Source organism: Syngnathus leptorhynchus, chromosome 7 (assembly GCF_054491065.1).
Source record: "Syngnathus leptorhynchus isolate UIUO chromosome 7, UIUO_Slep, whole genome shotgun sequence".
Classification (NCBI taxonomy): Eukaryota; Metazoa; Chordata; class Actinopteri; order Syngnathiformes; family Syngnathidae; genus Syngnathus; species Syngnathus leptorhynchus.
This window is the reverse complement of record NC_141201.1, coordinates 6,697,107-6,715,172: the sequence shown is the minus strand read 5'-3', so window position 1 is coordinate 6,715,172 and position 18,066 is coordinate 6,697,107. Positions and strand designations below refer to the sequence as shown.

The 18,066-nt window shown below is 41.0% G+C and overlaps 1 protein-coding gene across 8 annotated transcripts in view; it reads left to right on the top strand.

The window, feature by feature from the left end:
• arap1 (ArfGAP with RhoGAP domain, ankyrin repeat and PH domain 1) overlaps nt 1–18,066 on the top strand; it is a 28,365-nt gene that overhangs the window by 3,372 nt on the left and 6,927 nt on the right. For 4 of the 8 annotated variants that reach the window (XR_015066651.1, XR_015066649.1, XM_085916033.1 and 1 more), the window contains exons 3-28: nt 514–1,562; nt 3,683–3,846; nt 4,010–4,098; nt 4,174–4,256; nt 4,981–5,160; nt 5,890–5,959; nt 6,057–6,177; nt 6,296–6,480; nt 6,636–6,742; nt 7,462–7,661; nt 7,946–8,031; nt 8,171–8,353; nt 13,385–13,559; nt 13,834–13,968; nt 14,070–14,205; nt 14,278–14,380; nt 15,160–15,352; nt 15,431–15,476; nt 15,581–15,747; nt 16,028–16,240; nt 16,328–16,433; nt 16,536–16,683; nt 16,911–16,994; nt 17,190–17,267; nt 17,384–17,501; nt 17,933–18,046. Coding sequence is in view for 3 of the 8 variants with exons in the window: in XM_085916033.1 (XP_085772159.1) it covers nt 556–1,562; nt 3,683–3,846; nt 4,010–4,098; nt 4,174–4,256; nt 4,981–5,160; nt 5,890–5,959; nt 6,057–6,177; nt 6,296–6,480; nt 6,636–6,742; nt 7,462–7,661; nt 7,946–8,031; nt 8,171–8,353; nt 13,385–13,559; nt 13,834–13,968; nt 14,070–14,205; nt 14,278–14,380; nt 15,160–15,352; nt 15,431–15,476; nt 15,581–15,747; nt 16,028–16,240; nt 16,328–16,433; nt 16,536–16,683; nt 16,911–16,994; nt 17,190–17,267; nt 17,384–17,501; nt 17,933–18,046 (4,291 nt within the window). In the remaining 5 variants the exon portion in view is untranslated. The remainder of the gene's footprint in view (nt 1–513; nt 1,563–3,682; nt 3,847–4,009; nt 4,099–4,173; nt 4,257–4,980; nt 5,161–5,889; nt 5,960–6,056; nt 6,178–6,295; nt 6,481–6,635; nt 6,743–7,461; nt 7,662–7,945; nt 8,032–8,170; nt 8,354–13,384; nt 13,560–13,833; nt 13,969–14,069; nt 14,206–14,277; nt 14,381–15,159; nt 15,353–15,430; nt 15,477–15,580; nt 15,748–16,027; nt 16,241–16,327; nt 16,434–16,535; nt 16,684–16,910; nt 16,995–17,189; nt 17,268–17,383; nt 17,502–17,932; nt 18,047–18,066) is intronic. The other 4 variants (XR_015066653.1, XM_085916032.1, XR_015066652.1 and 1 more) reach the window with 3 other exon arrangements.

Below are 18,066 nucleotides of genomic sequence, written 5' to 3'. Positions count from 1 at the left end.
AGGAAATTGCACTTGTTTCAACATTAACTCACAGTTGTGTAGTATCTGTTTCTCCAATCGCAGCAAGGGATGGATACCTGTCTCTTTATCTTCCACTTCCATTTCTCCTTTTACTATCCAGGTACAATTATTTGGCACACTGGCTTTTAATTAAGCGAATAGTGTCATTGCCGTGGCAACCCTGACTCGCCTGATTGATATCGGCAGCAATGCATTTTGAGTGACTTCCATCATCGACACGATAGAAAGGCCAGACAATGTGTCTTCTTGTTAACTTGCTGCCCACGGCTTTTTAAAAATAGTTCTCAAAGGCAATATATAAATATTGGTTTCACATTCATAACCGATTTGGCCCGCAGAGAGTAGCGCGCCGTAAACTGGACAAGCTGTGTGTGCGCTGATGTTTGTGGTGTAAATTGAACTTCCTGTCTCTGTTGTGTTCTGTGATTGTGTGTCTTCAGAGGCTGCCTAATGGAATAATCCTCAAACATTAAATTGATCTCTCTTCTACAGATTACATGGACGGTGAGCTGAAGTGTGAAAGACTGCATTGCCATGTCTCACCCTGAGTCCGAAGTCACCGTGTGGGACTGGTTATGCGGGCTTCGTCTCGAACAGTATTCCAAAGCGTTTCAAACCGCGGGTCTGGTGACCTTAGCGGAATGTTATCAGCTCACACCAGATCAGCTGGAGCAGATGGGAATATCTCTTCCGGGCCACCGGAGACGCATCCTGGCCAGCCTGAACAAAACTCGAGATGTCACCTCCCTGCAAGTTGATGCGCATTCAATCTTTGCACAGGACCCGGGAGCAGAGCACGAGCAAGTTATGGAGGAGAATGAACCCTTGATTGCGGAAGCAATATCTGGAAGGGAGGAAAAACGTTTTGTGAGTGAAGCTGAGGAAGAAAATGCGCATACCCCTGAACCTGCACCCAGAGAAAGAGAGAAACCAATCCCGAGGGATAGACAAGCATTCAGGATGAAAGAGAAAACTGGAGGGACAGAGGAGCCGGTAAGTCCTGAACATAACGAAAAGGCAGATGGAGATGTCGAGAAAAGGAGGCCAGTACCAAAAGAGAGATCAAGGTTCCGCTCCAGTGCTCCAGCCTTGCCGGACTCCCATTCCAGCCCCCTCATTTATCCGTCTTGTGATACGTCTTTGCCGCCAGTGCCCCCAAGAAGCACCTTGAACTGCCCGCCACAACGTTTCACAACGACCTTGACACCTTCACCCCTGGCACAAAGCCCCACCTCACCCCAACACACCAAGTTGCTCATCAAAGACACAGCTGCACACATTCGGTCTTCATCCTTCACCTCAACCCAGAACGTCACACGAGAAACTGTCCAGCCACCTCAGGCTCATCACACCCGAACACTGTCCATTCAAGATTCAAGAAGCGATAGAATGCCAACCATACCCCCCGTGGCCTTCACCGTTCTCCCCAGAGAAGAGAGAAACGCTCCGCCTCTCCCTCCAAAAGTTGGCTCGGCACCATCAAGAGGGCCCCCAAAAATACCAAGCAGGCACCCAGTACTTTCTTCCTCCAGAATTGAAAGGTAAGTTTGCTACTCCTATTAGCATAACCTCTATCGCGACGGTTGTCAAGGGTTCAGACCAAATACTTGGACTTTGATTTAATGAAGGTCAAAGAATAATGACCCTCTGAGATGATTATGTAACAGGCCAAGGTGGACTAAGTCAAATATTTATGAGACAACACTGCCACCTGCTGGACACAATGACACAATGCGCTAACGACCTACACTGAAGTTGAGAAAATGTCCAAAAATGTCTTTTTTTTTTGTTTTTTTTTTTGCTGATATTTTAAATTGCTGGTAATGGTTCTCATGTAATTCTTCTTGAGTTGGACACAAACTGCTCTCGATTAAAAAGGAAGTCACAATAGAGAACAAAAATATGTTCCAAACTACCCTGTGAGTGACATGGAGAGATTAAGAGAGTGGGTAATGGATGGGGAAGTTGGTTTCATTTTCTTGACAGTTTGGCTCTTGATGTTGTCCTGTTGTCGTTGTCAGCGTGTTTTGTTCCACCTCCCTTTTTCTGGTGAAAAGGCCATTTCCTCCTCTCTCTCTCTTTCTCTCTCTCGCTCTCTCTCTCTCTCTCATTCTGTTTTTCATATTACTGAGAAGCGTGTCTTTTAAAATAACCGTATCAACGTAAGGAGAAGAGGACTTTGTTTTAACCATAACAACAGGTAACTTGATTCATATTCTCGATGTCTCTTCATCGTTCCTTTGTCACCTTCTCCCTTCCGTATCTCAAACAAGGAAGGTATAAAGTCTCTGCTGTTTTCTATTTTCAGATTAGTTGGTCTGATTTCTTGTTCATCTTAGAACAAAACCACCTAAGACAGTCTATGTACAATTTTAATGGATTTAAAATAATGCATGTTTTTTTTTCTGGGGGCTGCACACATAAATGGAACATGATAATATATTCGATTTTTCTTTTTTTATTTTTTTTTTATAAACTTGTGCCACAAGCTGCATTGCTGCATAATGTTGGTAGCCACAAATCATTCTGTAGTTGTGTGTCAAATAGAAGGATTTAACTGTTTGCTTAGTCTTTGCTTTGTGCTGTTTTCTATAAATGTCCCCCTGAATTCGACACAAGCATTAAGGCATCAATTTACATTGTATGAAAACCGAAATGAGCTTGTTTGTGTAAATGCACAATTGAAAGAAAAAAGGCTCCAAATATGCAGCTACTGATTTCTAGCAAAATAAGTGTATGCCTTTCTTTCGGCGCTCTTCCTCTACAAAAATAGGAGGAACTATGTCAAAAGTCCAGTTTCCCGTTATTGTGGGCCTATTTTTGGGAAGCATATTGAGAGGACTCATACACTGATGACACGATGACGTTTTAGTGAGTGGTCATGCTTAGTATGACGTCATGTTGCTCAATTACAATGGTCTAAATTCCATTGTTGTGAAAATGTCTTCATGTCACTCGTCATATGTTTAGGAACTAGAATCCTTTTGGGAGATTTGTTAATCACTCCATTGTGCTGTCCTATTATCATTTTAATTTCACATAAAAGTGAAAGTGATTTGCTGTCCTTTCCAATTTTAGACATGAACCACATGAGGGAGACTGTAAAAACCTCAAAAGATACCCCACGTGTTGTTCACCATGTTGAAATGGGTGGTATTTCTTTCGAGTCAAATCTGTCTCTCTTGTCAAACAAATCATCGAATATTCATGTTTTGTTTCTCTCCAACATTTAGACATTGGATCCCATGGTATGTTGTTTACACGTAGTATCTCATAGGAGGACGCAGGTTTAGACATGTTGTCAACATGAGAGGTAGAGAGAGAAAATATGACAGGGCGGAAGAACGGAGAGACAAGTTGTGCAGGGGTTTATATTTTTTCGTAACGTGGACTCAAGAGCAACTGTCAGAGTTGTGTGGAAGGAAGTTGTCTGAAGACCTTTGTTTTTGTAGTCTCTGTACAGAAGCGTGATCATTTTTTTTCTCTCTAATGGAATGAGCATCGACAGAACATTTTGTTGAAAGGATTCTTTCCAACATAGGATGTATAGACTCAGCCGTTTGTGGGGAATTTTTACCCAACCTACCGACACGGTGATCTTCCAAGACTCCTCTGGTCCCCAAACCTCTGGTGACCGCTCCTGTTCTTCTATGTCCCCCAGTCCTCCTCCTAGCAAGACCGATGGGCTCCTTGAAGAGCAAACTCCAAAGCTTCCACCTCGCATCATGACTCCGCAAACTCAACAAGTCACACAACAGTCAAGCCAAGCTGCAACTCAAATAGCCGTGCCTGCTAAAGGAGTCCCTCAGCCTCCTCCTCAAACAAGTGAGCACTATGAATATTTATCTTTCTTACACTTTCTGAATCTATACTATTGGGTATATCCTTTTTTTGTGTGTGCATGATTTTTGTTGTATTTAAAAAGTATTGTGCATGCATTTATGTTGTTTCAGTCCTGCTAATATCCTAATTGTCTGGATTGTTTTAGCGTTGTGCCCACCAGATTCCGATTCTGATATTTATGAAGAACCGGACACATCTTATGCCAGTGTTCATCCATTGAACCTTTTAGACAGGGTATGAGGTTTGAGGTCTTTGTTGGAATTGCATTCATTTATAACCTGTGTGAATGACAACAGTCTCACCCTTTAGGAAATGTCCCTGCAAGTGCCTCTGACAGTAAAGGGGCGGTACAGTTCTTTATGCAGTGATGACGAACTCCTAGAAGATGATGAGTAAGTTGTACCCGAAAATAATATTTACTACACATTCCAAAAGACACACAATTGCTGTTTGTCACAAAGTCAGGCACACTAGTACTTTAATTAGCAGATAGATAGATAGATAGATAGATAGATAGATAGATAGATAGATAGATAGATAGATAGATTAAATTTAATGTCAGAGTTTGAAATGTCCAACTGCATTTGAATGCACCTACAATGATGGGGTAATGCTTGGCGTCCTAAATTTGTGATTTTTCTAGAAATTTTGTTTTCAAGTGAGCCTTTGCATTGATGGCAAGTTTTTTGCAGCTTCTTGTGTATATGATGGCGCACATGCCAAATAAACTATAACTAGAGTCAGGGGAAGAAATGCTCAAAAACTTTAAATAGTATATATATATTTTTTAATTTAAGGTACCTTAATTGCCAAAGCAAAGGAGGAAGGCAGAGGTACGGTGTAAACTAGAGGCCAAAATGGTATGCTGGTAATCCGTACCGCTGCGTACTGGCCTCCTCAAGCAGTGAGACACACTTGAAATGACTGCTGTCAGGAATTCACTCCAAACTGGCCCCAAAGTGAAAGTGAATTTGATTACAGTGTACGTAAGGTTGACTGTAATTTCTGACACAAACGGACCGGAAAAACTTGTAGTTTCTCTTCTGCCACAAACAGCATTGGTGTTTTATTTTGAGGGCAATGCTTTGCTGAAGTTAGTGTCACGTCATGTTGTAGGTGCTCATTTGTGCTCATCTGTAGTCCTAGCACGTGGGAGGAAGCAGGCCTCAGCCCCCTGCAAGGCAGCATCTTTCTGCCCAACACTGGCAGACTGGCGGCGCCCCCCCCTAAAGAAGACAGCTCCCAGCTCGCCGCTGTCATCAAGATGGGCTGGCTCGACAAGAATCCACCTCAGGGGTATGACATACTGTACAGTATTCACATTCTTCTGAAAAGATTGAATATAGGTGCACAGATATCGAGAAACGAGGCGTAGTCTGCAGTTCCTTATGATTGGTTCAAATCAACTTTTGGCTGTGCCTTCTGCACAATGTGTGGATATGTTAAACATGGAGCACTGCATACTATTGATGCATGTGTAAACATCACGATATGGACAGTATGAAGGCACCTGGATGTTACACTTGTAAAATTGTGGAGTTGCCTTGCCATTTGCAAAATACATTCGTCTTCCCCTAAAATGTTGTCTGTCGGAGCTGGACGATTTTTATGTTTTGTGTTTTATGTCTTTTAATAGTAAATATTTCACTTTCACAGTCAAAGTAATAGCTTTCAAGGTTTTGATGTCATTTTTCTTTCATGTTTAAAATGTTAGGGTAATAATAATAAACATTTTATTTATAAGGCCGCCGCACATAGGCATAAAAACAATTCAAGAAAGGACACGTACATAGTGGATCGCGCACAGAAGCTTGATTTGATCAAAATTGTCATTTGAATCCAAATCACATTTGTCAGAAAAAGTGCAATTCAGTATCTTTCCTAAAATCGTTCAGTCCAAGTGTCTGTGATAAGTTGGTAACGTTTTGTCACCATCAAGAAGAGGTCAAAGGGTGGTCACTTGTGTGTGTGATATCACATTCTTGCACTTTGAGTTTTTTCTTCTATATGTATGCTTCTACACAGGGCCCTTTATTATCAGAGACGATGGGTAAAGCTGGATGTTGACTACCTGAGATATTTTGACAATGACAAGGTAACAACTTGCTGACAATGCCATGTCTCCGTTCTGTTTTGATATTCTTCTGCATGGTTGATTTTTTTTTTTTTTGTGTGGCTGATATCTTTTACAGCAAGTCTATTCTAAGGGAATCATCTCGACAACATCAATAACTAATGTGACAAGTGTGGGAGACCTTAAGTTTGAGGTCATCACAAATAATCGCACATTTATCTTTAAAGCTGAAAGTGACGGTAAGTCTGGTTATTGAACTGTTTTTTTTTTTTTTTTTTTTAAATAGTACCTTGTGCAATTATAACTTATTTTACTGTTTTTGTGCATGTCTTCCCCCCACGCTTCTTGAGCATACAGCTGAGAGAAATGAATGGGTGAATTTGCTGCAGGATTGCACAAGAGGGCGCCAGAGACGCAGCACATTGACCCCTGGTTCACCTTTGACTCCTGAGTTTAAAGGCTATTTAGAGCTCAAAGGTCTCCGCTCCAAACTATATACGGTTGTGGCTTCAGACAAGGTCTTTCTCTATAAAAATATTGAGGTGCGTGGTTGTAATGTTTGTTTTTCTTGTATAACTAGTTTGTAGATTTTCAGTACTTTCTGAAGGCTTTTTTTGTGTGTGTGTGTTTACTATTATACTATGCATGAACGGTCTGAGTACTGATTTTCAACTACCTCTATTGTTTTTCTCCTTAGGACTACCGTATTGGAGTGGGCATCACATCAATTGAGATGAATGTAGGAAATGTTAAAGTCACTGATCGACGCGGTTTTGATCTCACGACACCTTACCGCATTTTCAGGTACTGTATGTGCAGACAAAATGCAATGCCTGCTCTCCTTCTTTTCAAATCGCGCTTGACTTTGTACTTTTGAACTGCATGATTTTTATTTTCTATATATTAGTGCTCGTATCAGATCATGTTAGTGGTTGAGAAGTTCCCTTTACTTTGTGTGGTTTATTTGCGATCGTGTGTGCGTGTGTGCGTGCTTGTGCGTGAGTATGTGTGTGAGAAAGAGACATTTACTGTCTGACACGTCACCGGCCACTGTGCAAAGACTCAGCCTGACAGGATGTGGAAACTGTACGTGCCTTGTCATATGACCAGTATATTTTTGGTTGGCTGTTGAATCTTAAATCAATAATTTCAAAAATGTATTTGAATACGTTGGTCCAAAATCCAATCCCTCAAAGAGGATTTGTTTTGACCTGTAATCAAAAGTGTGTCAGTCTTGTGATTGTTCATTTATTGTAATGATTTGTGGATACAAGGTTTTTAAATTCAACACAGAGAAAAGACATTGTGTTGGCCTGAAAAAAAGAAGTACTTCATCTATTTGTGTATATCTGGAAGTTGGTTTTCAACTTCAATATATTTAGCCAGACAAAAGTGGAATAAGAGTCATTCGTGAGAAGATTTGAAGGGATTCACTTTGGACTTTTTTGAGTCCCATGACTTGATTACATTGATGTTGCGATGGCTGCAGTAACACTTCGAAGTTTGTTTGTGTCTGTCCGCAGTTTCGTAGCAGAGTCAGAGCAACTGAAAGATCAGTGGGTAGACGCAATGAGGGATGCCATAGGTGAGGCCTTGTCCAATAGCGAGGTTGCTGATCGGATATGGGCGGAGCCAAGCAACAGTTCCTGCGCCGATTGCGGCGCCCCCAAGCCGGAATGGGCGGCCATCAACTTGTGTGTTGTGATCTGCAAGCGATGTGCAGGTTTGCATTTTTTGGGATTAGAGAATAACATCTTCATATAATTAGAAAGAAGTTTGGTGTCCAGATGGTTTGAATATTTTCCCAAATGTGTTTACAGTATATCAGGAATGTATGGCTTTTTGATGTGATACGAGAATATAAGACAAATGTGTGTGTGGGGGGGGGGGAAACTTTCCTCTTGATCTAAGAGTTGGAGCCAACAAAAGTATTTCATACTAGTATGTCACAGAACACATGTGGGTTTCCTTCAAAGTTGGAATGTTTGATGTGTACATGTGTTTCAGGAGAGCACAGAGGACTGGGGCCTAACATCTCGAAGGTTCGCAGTCTGAAAATGGACAGGAAGGTTTGGACCGAAGAACTCGTACAGGTATACACACATACAGTTCCGTTTGATGGAAATTTGAAAAACTCTTTGGGTCGTGCCCTACTAATAAATGACAAGTGTGTACGCTACCAGGAGAACGTACAGTGTCAAAGTATTGTATCCCCCCTCCACACCTGTGCAGGTGTTCCTTTTGCTTGGCAACAACCGTGTTAACGGTTTTTGGGCAGCAAACGTCCCACCTAGCGAAGCTCTGTCGCCCTCGAGCTGCAGCGACGACCGGCGGCGTTTCATCACTAACAAGTACCGCCATGGCAAATATAGGAAGTATCACCCTTTATACGGAAACCAGAGAGAGCTGAATAACGTAAGTTGCACGTTCCTCTTAAATTCACTCGCTTTTGTTTCGAAAGATGTGCATTGCTTGAGCATATAGTGAGGCCATTTGGGGGGGGGGGGGGGGGGGGGATTCAGACATTTAGGCAGGCGTTGATATATACTGGGAGGATTTAGATGTTGACCGCTGTCTCGACATGTTGACTTCATCTACGTTCCAGCCATTTTTACGGTATGTATGTGTCAACACCCTCGCTGCCACTCACTTGAGTGTCGCCTGCGCCATGTTTGCCCTCGGAGGCTCACATTTCAATGCAACACGTAGACTACGGCGGAATATTTCAAGAATACACATCAGATGGATTTTTTTTTTTTCTTGCATCCCTCTTTTATTAAAATGATTGACCGGTTTAACCACATTATGTTTTCTTTTGTCAAAATCCAAAGTAAAAACTCTCATCACTCAATCTGACAGCAATATTTCTCGTGTGAGTAAGAAAAAAAAAAACTGTATAAGTTCCCACGTGTTTCGACTCTCAGTCAAACCGATTTGATGACGCGAAAATAAATGTAGCTTCTGAATCACAATTGCGTACTAATTTCTAGCAAATTTTGAAGTGTTTTAAAACAGTTGATAACATAATCGTACATTGTTGTGATCGGAGCAATGAATAATCGTTACACCATCATAAACTGTTTTGAAGAGCATTAAAGAAAAGTTTTACTTCCGTTAGTGTGATGAATGTGCCAGTATTTGCAACCCAGCTGGCTCGCTCGTATGTGGCTTAACCCACTTAACCGCAAACAATGACGGCTGCTCTCATTGAGTTTGGGAGTGACTCACATTTACCACCTGACTGGGTACTCCCCCCACCAGATTAAGTGGAAATGTGTTTGTGTATGTGCGCTACACGTTTGGGAAATGAAAAGAGTCACAAAATTTCTTTGGATTTTTCTTTGTTTAGCCTTCCTCTGTTTCAGTCCTCACTTTTTTTTCTCCTCTCATTGTTTGTCTTGCTGGCTGTCATTTGAGAGCTTGAATTCTCTGTTTTTGTTGCAATGCTGGACCTAATGGAATCCAGAAGCCTCTCTGCGAGGAATCGTCTCTGTGACCGTCGGCACTGTGTGAGGGGTCAAGCAAAACATCTGCAGCTCTTTAGAAAACTTAAAAGTCAAGCCCAAAACCCATTTCATCTGGTTCTGCCTTTTTACTCCCACATCTCAGCTTCCTTTCTCCTTGTTTTTCTCTCTTTCTCCAATGTGACATCACTACTCACTGCGCGAGCTGGAATGTGCTCTAATCCCGCCTCCTCCTCCTCCTGTGCTCTTCATTGCTGGCCTGTGACTGCCAAAGAAAGTTTCTCTCTCAAATGCTGGTTGATTTTTAGTGCTTCTAGTATTCCTTCAAGTTAGTCTCAAACTTCAGTGATGTAAAGTAGCGTACCTCTTCCTGGAATTGTGGACTTTGTCAAGTAACACCTTAAAGAGGGAAGATTGTGCGGAAGCCAACAAGTAAGATTAGGTTTATTGCAAGTGTATGTTGTATTTCAGTGTGTGTTTATGTGAATTGGGCCTTTTTAAAGAGTGACTGTTTGTTTTATTGAGTTTACTCAGGAATCTGTTGAAATGGACTTTGGATCTCTGGCAGCATTTGATTTTGTCTTTGATTGGAGACTACTTTGAAAGTGATTTAACATTACAGCCTTTGTGCTTGCATTATTTCTTACTGGAGTGGGCTGAGCAAGGTCAGCGTGCATAGGGATATTTTGCATGTTAGTGAGTGTTTGTGTGTGTACTGTGGATGATTGGCTCTTCTGTCAATGGAGGTCATTGTGCTTCCTCGCTTTCATTCAATTTCACAAGTGCTTCACAACCCCTTCTTCAGCTTTCTGTCCTCGCCACCAGTTAGTAAACTTTCCGTCGTCCTGCACTAATCAGTCCAAAATGATTGTTGAATATGCATTGCTAACAAAGAAAGTTCTAACATAAGACTGACTGTGTGTGTGTGTGTGTGTGTGTGTGTGTGTGTGTGTGTGTGTGTGTGTGTGTGTGCGCTTTGCTATACTTCAATCAAGACACAGTTCTCATCCGACAGTGTGTCTTTTGTTGCATTTGTCTAAAACTTTGTAAAGTTTGTTAAAGTCCCGTTTGCTGTTCCCAAATACGATTATGACCCACATTTATCGTTGGCGTGCCCTCGCTTGGCACAGCATTGGCTACATGACGCATGATAGTGAATTGAGATCACATTTGAAAATTATGTAATATTGCATCGTTGTTGTGGAATGTCAAATAGTTTTATATGAGGCATACATCACTGTCATACATTTTTAAACTGTTTGGCGTTTTTAATGCAGCTAAACGACAAAGGCAAAGTATTAAAAAAACAACAACATTCAATTAAACAGCCCCTCCAAAAAAAAAAGTCTTATTACCTCTACCAAGTGTAAAAGTCCAAGGTTATGTTTTCAGCTAAATTTGTTGGTTGCCTTGTTATCAATAGACTAGCAAAACGGTTTGATTGAGTAGTAGAACGGATATAATAGAGAATAAATTGTTTTCTTGCTTTATGGCGAAGTGAGCCCAAGACTCTCTTGAATGGGGTAATGAGCTGTATGGTGTTGGCATATTGTTAGCCGGTCCTGCTGTCAGCCATTCCTTTTCTTTTTTTTTTTTTCTTCTTTTTTTAACCTTGGTTTACCGCTGTCATGCCAACTGTTCAACGGTAATAGGTTCATTTCAGAGAGCCAATTCCGATGTGCATTATACATGTGACAAGTAGCCAGCCCATGTTATCTAATTTTGTCTATGGATGAGCCACGGGGGAAAAAAAATGAAATCACCGGTCTTAGAGGATGTTCATTCAATTATGTGAATTTGTAGAAGAAAAACAAAACAGATCACAGACATGACAAAGACAAGCATAGAGAAAATGCACAGCAAAACAAATGTGGACCAAATGAGGAAGAAACCGTAAGAAAGTACCTCAAGGAAATTAGATTTGCATAAAGAAAAGGTCAAAGATAGCCATCATTAACACCTCAAAAGAGAAAAAGAAGAAAAATAAATTGTGTACTGTGGATGACTGTGACGAAAGGCGAATCTGCAAGGTGGTGATGCTGGAACTTTTGTATGGTTCCATTCCGATGAGAATTTGCAAACAGAAGACGAAAAGTTGCACTTTTTCACTCATTTGAAAGCCATTCTCTCTTTTTTTTATATATTCATTTTCACTTCATGTTTGTTTTATCTTATCTCCTCCTCTTTGTTTTGTCTTTTGCCCACTCCATTTTTAAATCCAACCCCTTTTGTCTGTTATTTCTCCTTGTCATTCCGTCCTACTCTATAAACTATTTCAGGTGAGGTAATGGTGGAAAATTATGTGGGGGGGGGAAAAAAGTTTTCGTCATCTGGAATTAATATCTGGACCAATGTAAGAAATATGGATGTGTGCACCAGAATGTGTGCATCTGCGGGCATGACATTCACTACCAGCACAAGGAGTGTCTGATTAATGAGTCTCAATCTCAAGCTTTCATCTTCTTTCCAAACTAATTTTTCTGTCCCCTTCCTCATTATTTAGTCCCATTTCTAACTTTCCTCCTTCTGCTCTCCAAGCAGCCAGATGGAGTTATGTGATTGTAGACACACCCAGATAAAATCGCTGTGTTTCTCTCATTCCCTCTCTGGGGATGTTGACGAAGATTCTTGAATTCCCGCCCCATCTTTCCTCCCTCTATGTGTGTGCGTGTGTTATTCCATTCATTTTCTTTCCGAGGCAGCAGATTTTCGAGGGCGTCTGAATTTACACAGCCAAACAAGCCATTTCCTGGTTGTGCTTTTCTCTAATTGGGTCCCTACTCTCGAAGGTTATTGATATGTAACACTAACCTACATTCAGCATGCAAGCAATCACATTAATGTCCAGGGGCTGAATTAGTTTAGTTGCACTGAAACACATAACCAGAGAATTATGTGGCTGGGTTATCATCACTCAGCAGCTGCTATGCTAATGTACTGTTGTGTTTGATCAGATCGGGATGTCCGTCTATGTTGTGTGACTGGAAGCTTAGCAGCTAATGAGTATTGTGCTTGTGGGCCTGATTAGGATGTCATAAAATAGAAAAGTTTTCTCAGTGCTTTCCCCTATTTTTATGTTCCAATTATCGAGCTGCTTCAGTTTTTGTTCGTCAGCCTCACGGTTTCATTGGGCACTTGTAATTATTTTTCTAAAATGTTCAATGAGTGATCCGTGCAATCAACTTTGTAAAATGGCACAGTGAAAAAAAAAAAATCAATATACTTGAATAGTGTTTAGTTTACGTTATACACTGCCAGATTTCTTGAAATAAAATTCCAAAGTGTGAAGTTCATGTCTCTGTTTCTCCACAAGACCTTTTCAAGGTCGAGTGGAGGCCTGTTTGGATAATTGGATCGTAAATGACAGAGGACAGACAAATAATCACGATATTCTTAATGCAGGCCTCTCGTGATGCGAGAAAGTAATTTCCGTGCTAGACTGCTAGTGACAGTTATGGTTTTGGTTTCCGAGCGTTGAGGTTCCCTGTCACCTGTTGGTATGAATCCGTTTCTTGGGCAGAAGATTAGTTTTGTTTTTGTTTTTTTTACCCTTTTCACCCGTCACCATTTTAATGTTGCGGTCTTAAGTTGTGCTTAATTTTCTGCTTTTTTTTTTTTTTTCCCCCCAGTTACTCTGCTATGCTATATTTTACTGTAATATGCAAAATATGCCATCATGAGCATATGGTTGAAACACATTACATGGATGAAATGTTTTGACAAAGTGCTTGTCAATGTGATATCACTTTTAATGTCATAACAACAATTCATGTAAACACCCATTTAGAGTTATGTTCCTAATTATAACAAGGTGACAAGATGGTGCTGAAAACTAGATCCAAATAATGAACTGACAAATGTAAAAATTCATCACATCTGCACACAAAGTTCACATTTAGTTCACACAAAAAGAAATATAGGAAATACAAGTAATGGACCATATTAAGCATTCATCATTGATTTTTTTTCTCCTTTTCCACAGGCATTGTGCATAAATGTGCAGTCCACTGATGTGCTGGAGACATTAAGCCTGATTTTCTGCGGAGCTGATGTAAATTGTTCAACTGGCATGGCCAATTGTCCCACCCCTCTTTCCCTAGCCAACACACTCTCTCAACCCTTGCAAGCTGTATTACTGAGCCACAATCTGAACACAGGTAGAGTAGAGCATGACTGCATGTTTGTGATAAAGGGCCAGCCTTTATTTTCATTACAACGATGGATCTTCATTTTTGCTATTCTATTCTACCTGCTAACATTTAAAAAGACAATTCTAGCCGTAAAATACATCAAATAAAATATATTTGATACACTTCCACTAAATAGATAACACATTTATACTGCATTGGCTTTGACAATATAATTGTTCCTTTGTGGTTTAATTCTTACTGTTAATGGAAAACCTTTTTGCCTCACATTTTGGTTGCACAGATCTTCCTCGGTTAGAGGAGGAAGGAGGCATGGAAGAGGTGCACTTTTCAGCTCCAACGAGCGTGTATCACAATGGCTTCCTTTTCAAGACTGGATCTATGGCTCGGCCTATTATAGAGCGCAAAGCCAGAGAAGGTATGCGAGAAGTTAACAGTATCGATTTCCACCCAAAATTGTCTCGTGGATTGTATGATATTGATATTGCAGTTTTCCACATCTTTAATAATTGTGTGCAGAATTCAGTCGCCGCTGGTGTACACTCAATGATGGCACATTCAGCTACTACGAGAGTGACAAGAACTCAAATCCTAATGGAGCTCTGAGAGCCTCAGAAATAGTTTGCTTGGCTGTGGATGTACCTGACAAACATGGGTATGCATATTTGCTGTTTGTGTTTTACGCCAAAAACACACATCTGAGCAGTCTTCTCTTCTCACCTTGTAGGTATGAGCACACCTTCGAGCTCTACTCCGAATCAGATCGTCTCTATCTTTTTGGCACCGATGACCCATGCAGCCACAAAGAATGGGTGAAGTCCATTGCCAAGGTAACCATCTTATTGACCCAGTGTGAACCGTATGGAGGAAGGAAACGCTGCTACTTGTTTCCGTTGAGAACAACTTTAACGACAGCTCGAGATTCTCTCCCAAACTGGTGTTCTTGAGTAACAAAATGATATGCTTAAAAAAAAAATGTTTACTATGAATGGGACTGTGATTGATGGAAGTATTTGGTGTCTTAAATTATTCTTAATCCTAAATCCTCAAACATTGAATGCACTGCTGTTTACTGCCATGAAAACTACTCATAAGAATAATAAAAGGATTAAAAAACACAATCGCATTAGGCAAGCCAAGGCAAGTTTATTCGTATAGCACATTTCATGAGACAATTCAAATTGCGCTTTACATAGTGAGATGGCTTATCCTTCAGTTTTAATGCATTTTTAATTTTCGGATAAAGCTTCGCGTGAGATATCTCCCCTACGCTGTGATTTATTTCAAAATAGAGGGATTTGTATTGAATTAAAATTTTTGGTTGTCATGGGAAACACAACTGCAATGCTCTCTGGGTCGGTCCATGGCTCCTGCCTGTCTCGCCTTTAAGACAGTATGACTGAACGCACTGTACGAAAGTGACCTCAGGACCATATTTCTAGTAAGCCCCGTCCCTTCTCCACAAGCAAACCACTACAGCCTTCTTTATTATTACCTAACTTTGACTTTTGCAATGTGTTCCGATGTTCAGCTAAGAGGAGGAGAGCATTTATTCCAAATGATCTATCTTGGAAATTTCTTTTATTTTTATTTTTATTTTTTTTTCCAGAGCTTCATCCCAGCCCGAGCGGAGCCTTTACTGAGATTAGGTTTTGAGCGGATTGGGCGACTAAAATGTAAAGATGGCCTGAACCTCCAAACGTCCAAGGTGGGCTGGTTTGCTTTGGTGGGCTCCACTCTTCATGCGTACCTGGATGACAACCAGGAAGAAGAGATACACCTTCGCAAGCTTAATGAGCTCTGTGAGTTGAATGGAGTCATTCCAAAGATTCAAACAATCTGAATGTTGATTGTGAACACGATTCTTTTGTCTTTTTCAGCAATTCAACAAGATAATGAAGTATTAGTTTTGGTGGAGAGAGGAAGGTGAGACTTGTTTTGCCGTCAAACTGTATAATGTAGAACTACATTTCCATTTTCTGTCCTCCTTTCCTATTTTCTTCATTTGTTTATGTCCTCTCTCTGCCTAAAAGAACACTGTACATAGAGGGAGAGAGGAAGTTGGATTTTGCTGGCTGGTGTTCTGCCATCCAGTTTGCAGCGGGGAGTGGAGGCGACACTCTGAGTCAGCAGCAGCTGACCGACACAGACATACCAGTCGTCGTCCACAGCTGCATCGACTACATCACGCAGTGCGGTGAGTGAGCCGTTGGGGAAAAAAAGACAGAAGCACGTGGTAGTACACTCATTGTTTTCATTTATACGGCTAACGTAAAGATAATGATGACAAATTGTTGACTTGTGACCAGTTCAGAGTGTAGAGTGGTTTCGATTTGACTTTGAATTCAAACAAATGTGAACGTGCAGGACACAAATTGCCATATCGAGATATATTTTTTCTCCAAATACACCTGCAGTTTATTCCAATTTGTTTTTTTGCGAATCCTCACATCTCCATCGCAATGCGGTTCCTGTAGGCTTAACGTCCGAGGGGATATATCGCAAGAGCGGCGTGAACTCGCGCGTCGCAGCTCTGTGCGAGAGGTTTCGTCGAGATGCTCGAAGCCTCCGCCTGAAGGAAGGCGAGCACCAGGTGGACGACGTCTCAAACACTCTCAAACGCTTCTTCAGGGAGTTAGAAGAAGGGCTTTTCACATCCGAAGACGGCGGTACCTGGCTTACGACGGCTGGTAAGTTTCACCACTTGCGCAGCATGAGAGACTTTTGAAAGTATTTCTCATCCAATCGCATTTTTTCCTTCCTCTCGCTTGATCCAGCCATTCAGGATGAAAGTATGAAAATTCTTCAGTATCAGACGCTTTTGAACAAACTTCCTCGTGTTAACAGGGCAACGCTACGGGCTCTTATCAATCATTTGTACTGGTGAGTAATACGCACGTACACACACACACACACACACACACACACACACACACGCACACGCACACAGCCAAGCCAACATTCGGCCTGCTTTTTATCTTCCAGTGTGCAGCGGTTCTCCGAGCTGAACCAAATGAATCTCCATAACTTGGCCATAGTGTTTGGTCCCACATTGTTCCAGACGGACGGAAAGGATTACACGGCAGGCCGTGCCATCGAGGACCTTATCCAGTACTACACACTCATCTTTAAGGTCAGATGCAGTCAAGTGAATTTACCATGGTGTTTTTTTAATCACATTAAAATGCAGTGCATATGTAATCATCAAATTCCTATTTAGTTTTCCTCCGAGTTTAGCTGAATGTAGATATTTCTTCTCAAGAATTAGACTTTGACGCTGTTACCCGTCATGATATTATTCTTAATCTAAATTTCCCTGACCTGACGTAACAACGTTGCTGATTTGCTGCTACTTTGTAGGTGGATGAGCAACAGCTCAAAAAGCAGCTGGAAGAGATCAAGGTTATCATCCAAGTGCGCGAGAAATTAAACACCAAATTTCCTGTGAGTCACAAGCATTTTATTTATTTATTTATTTAATGGTCAGTGCTGCACTGTGCACTTTTAACATGATATTAAAATATGTCCATGATTAGTGCACAATTTGTTAAAAGCACAGACGTGCGCTGTCGATGTGCATAAGTGAATGTATTTTTTTCCACTACTAATGTTTTTCCATGTGTCTGCCGAAAACCTCAGAGCACCGAACCTGGCGGGCATTTCATCTGCACAGTTTACTTGGAGGAAAAGAAGGACACTACTGAGCAACATGTGAAGGTAGCTTTGAGCAAAGGATCAAGTGTTTATATTTATTATTTCTATATATTTATTATTGTCTATGAAAGACTGACGTTAGTATGGTTTAACTTGCAACTTTTACTCTCGTTCCACAGATCCCTGCTTCTATGACAGCGGCGGAATTGACTTGTGAGATATTGGACAGACGCAACATTCCTGTTAAGGACAAAGAGTACTGGAACTGCTGGGAGTTCATCGACAAGGAAGAAATGGGTGAGACTTAATTCACAGCATGCGCTTTCCATTTAATCGTTAAATACAAAGTAATGTGAATTCACATGAGTAGCTTTTAGCAGAAATAACTCACAAACGCAACATTCCAAGATGCAACAGTGTATTATTGTTTGAGAGTCTTTCTTGGTGGCCATCTGGTTCACCACCGGAAAGCCTGTAGGTGGCTATTCAAATGCCAGTAACAAAAAACAAAACAAAAAATTGGCCTGATTCATGAAAAAAAAAATGGATGATGAGCTGTCTGTAACAGTTGGGCACTAAAACACTGAAGAAGAATTTTTAATTTTGCTATGTAGGTGGGAAACGATTATGAATGAAATGATTGTGTCTCTTGTAGTTCCAGTTGACCCAATACTGTGATTTAACTAAAACTTGTTTGTCATCATCCTGTCTACCCGATTATTTCGCAGAACGCCCTCTGCACTATCGGGAGAGAGTCTTACCCATCCTTCACTCTTTTGGCACTGACTCCCATCTTCTCATCAAGAAGCACATTGCGATGGAGGCAATGATCATCTACCTGGGTAAACAAGTTTGTCACAAT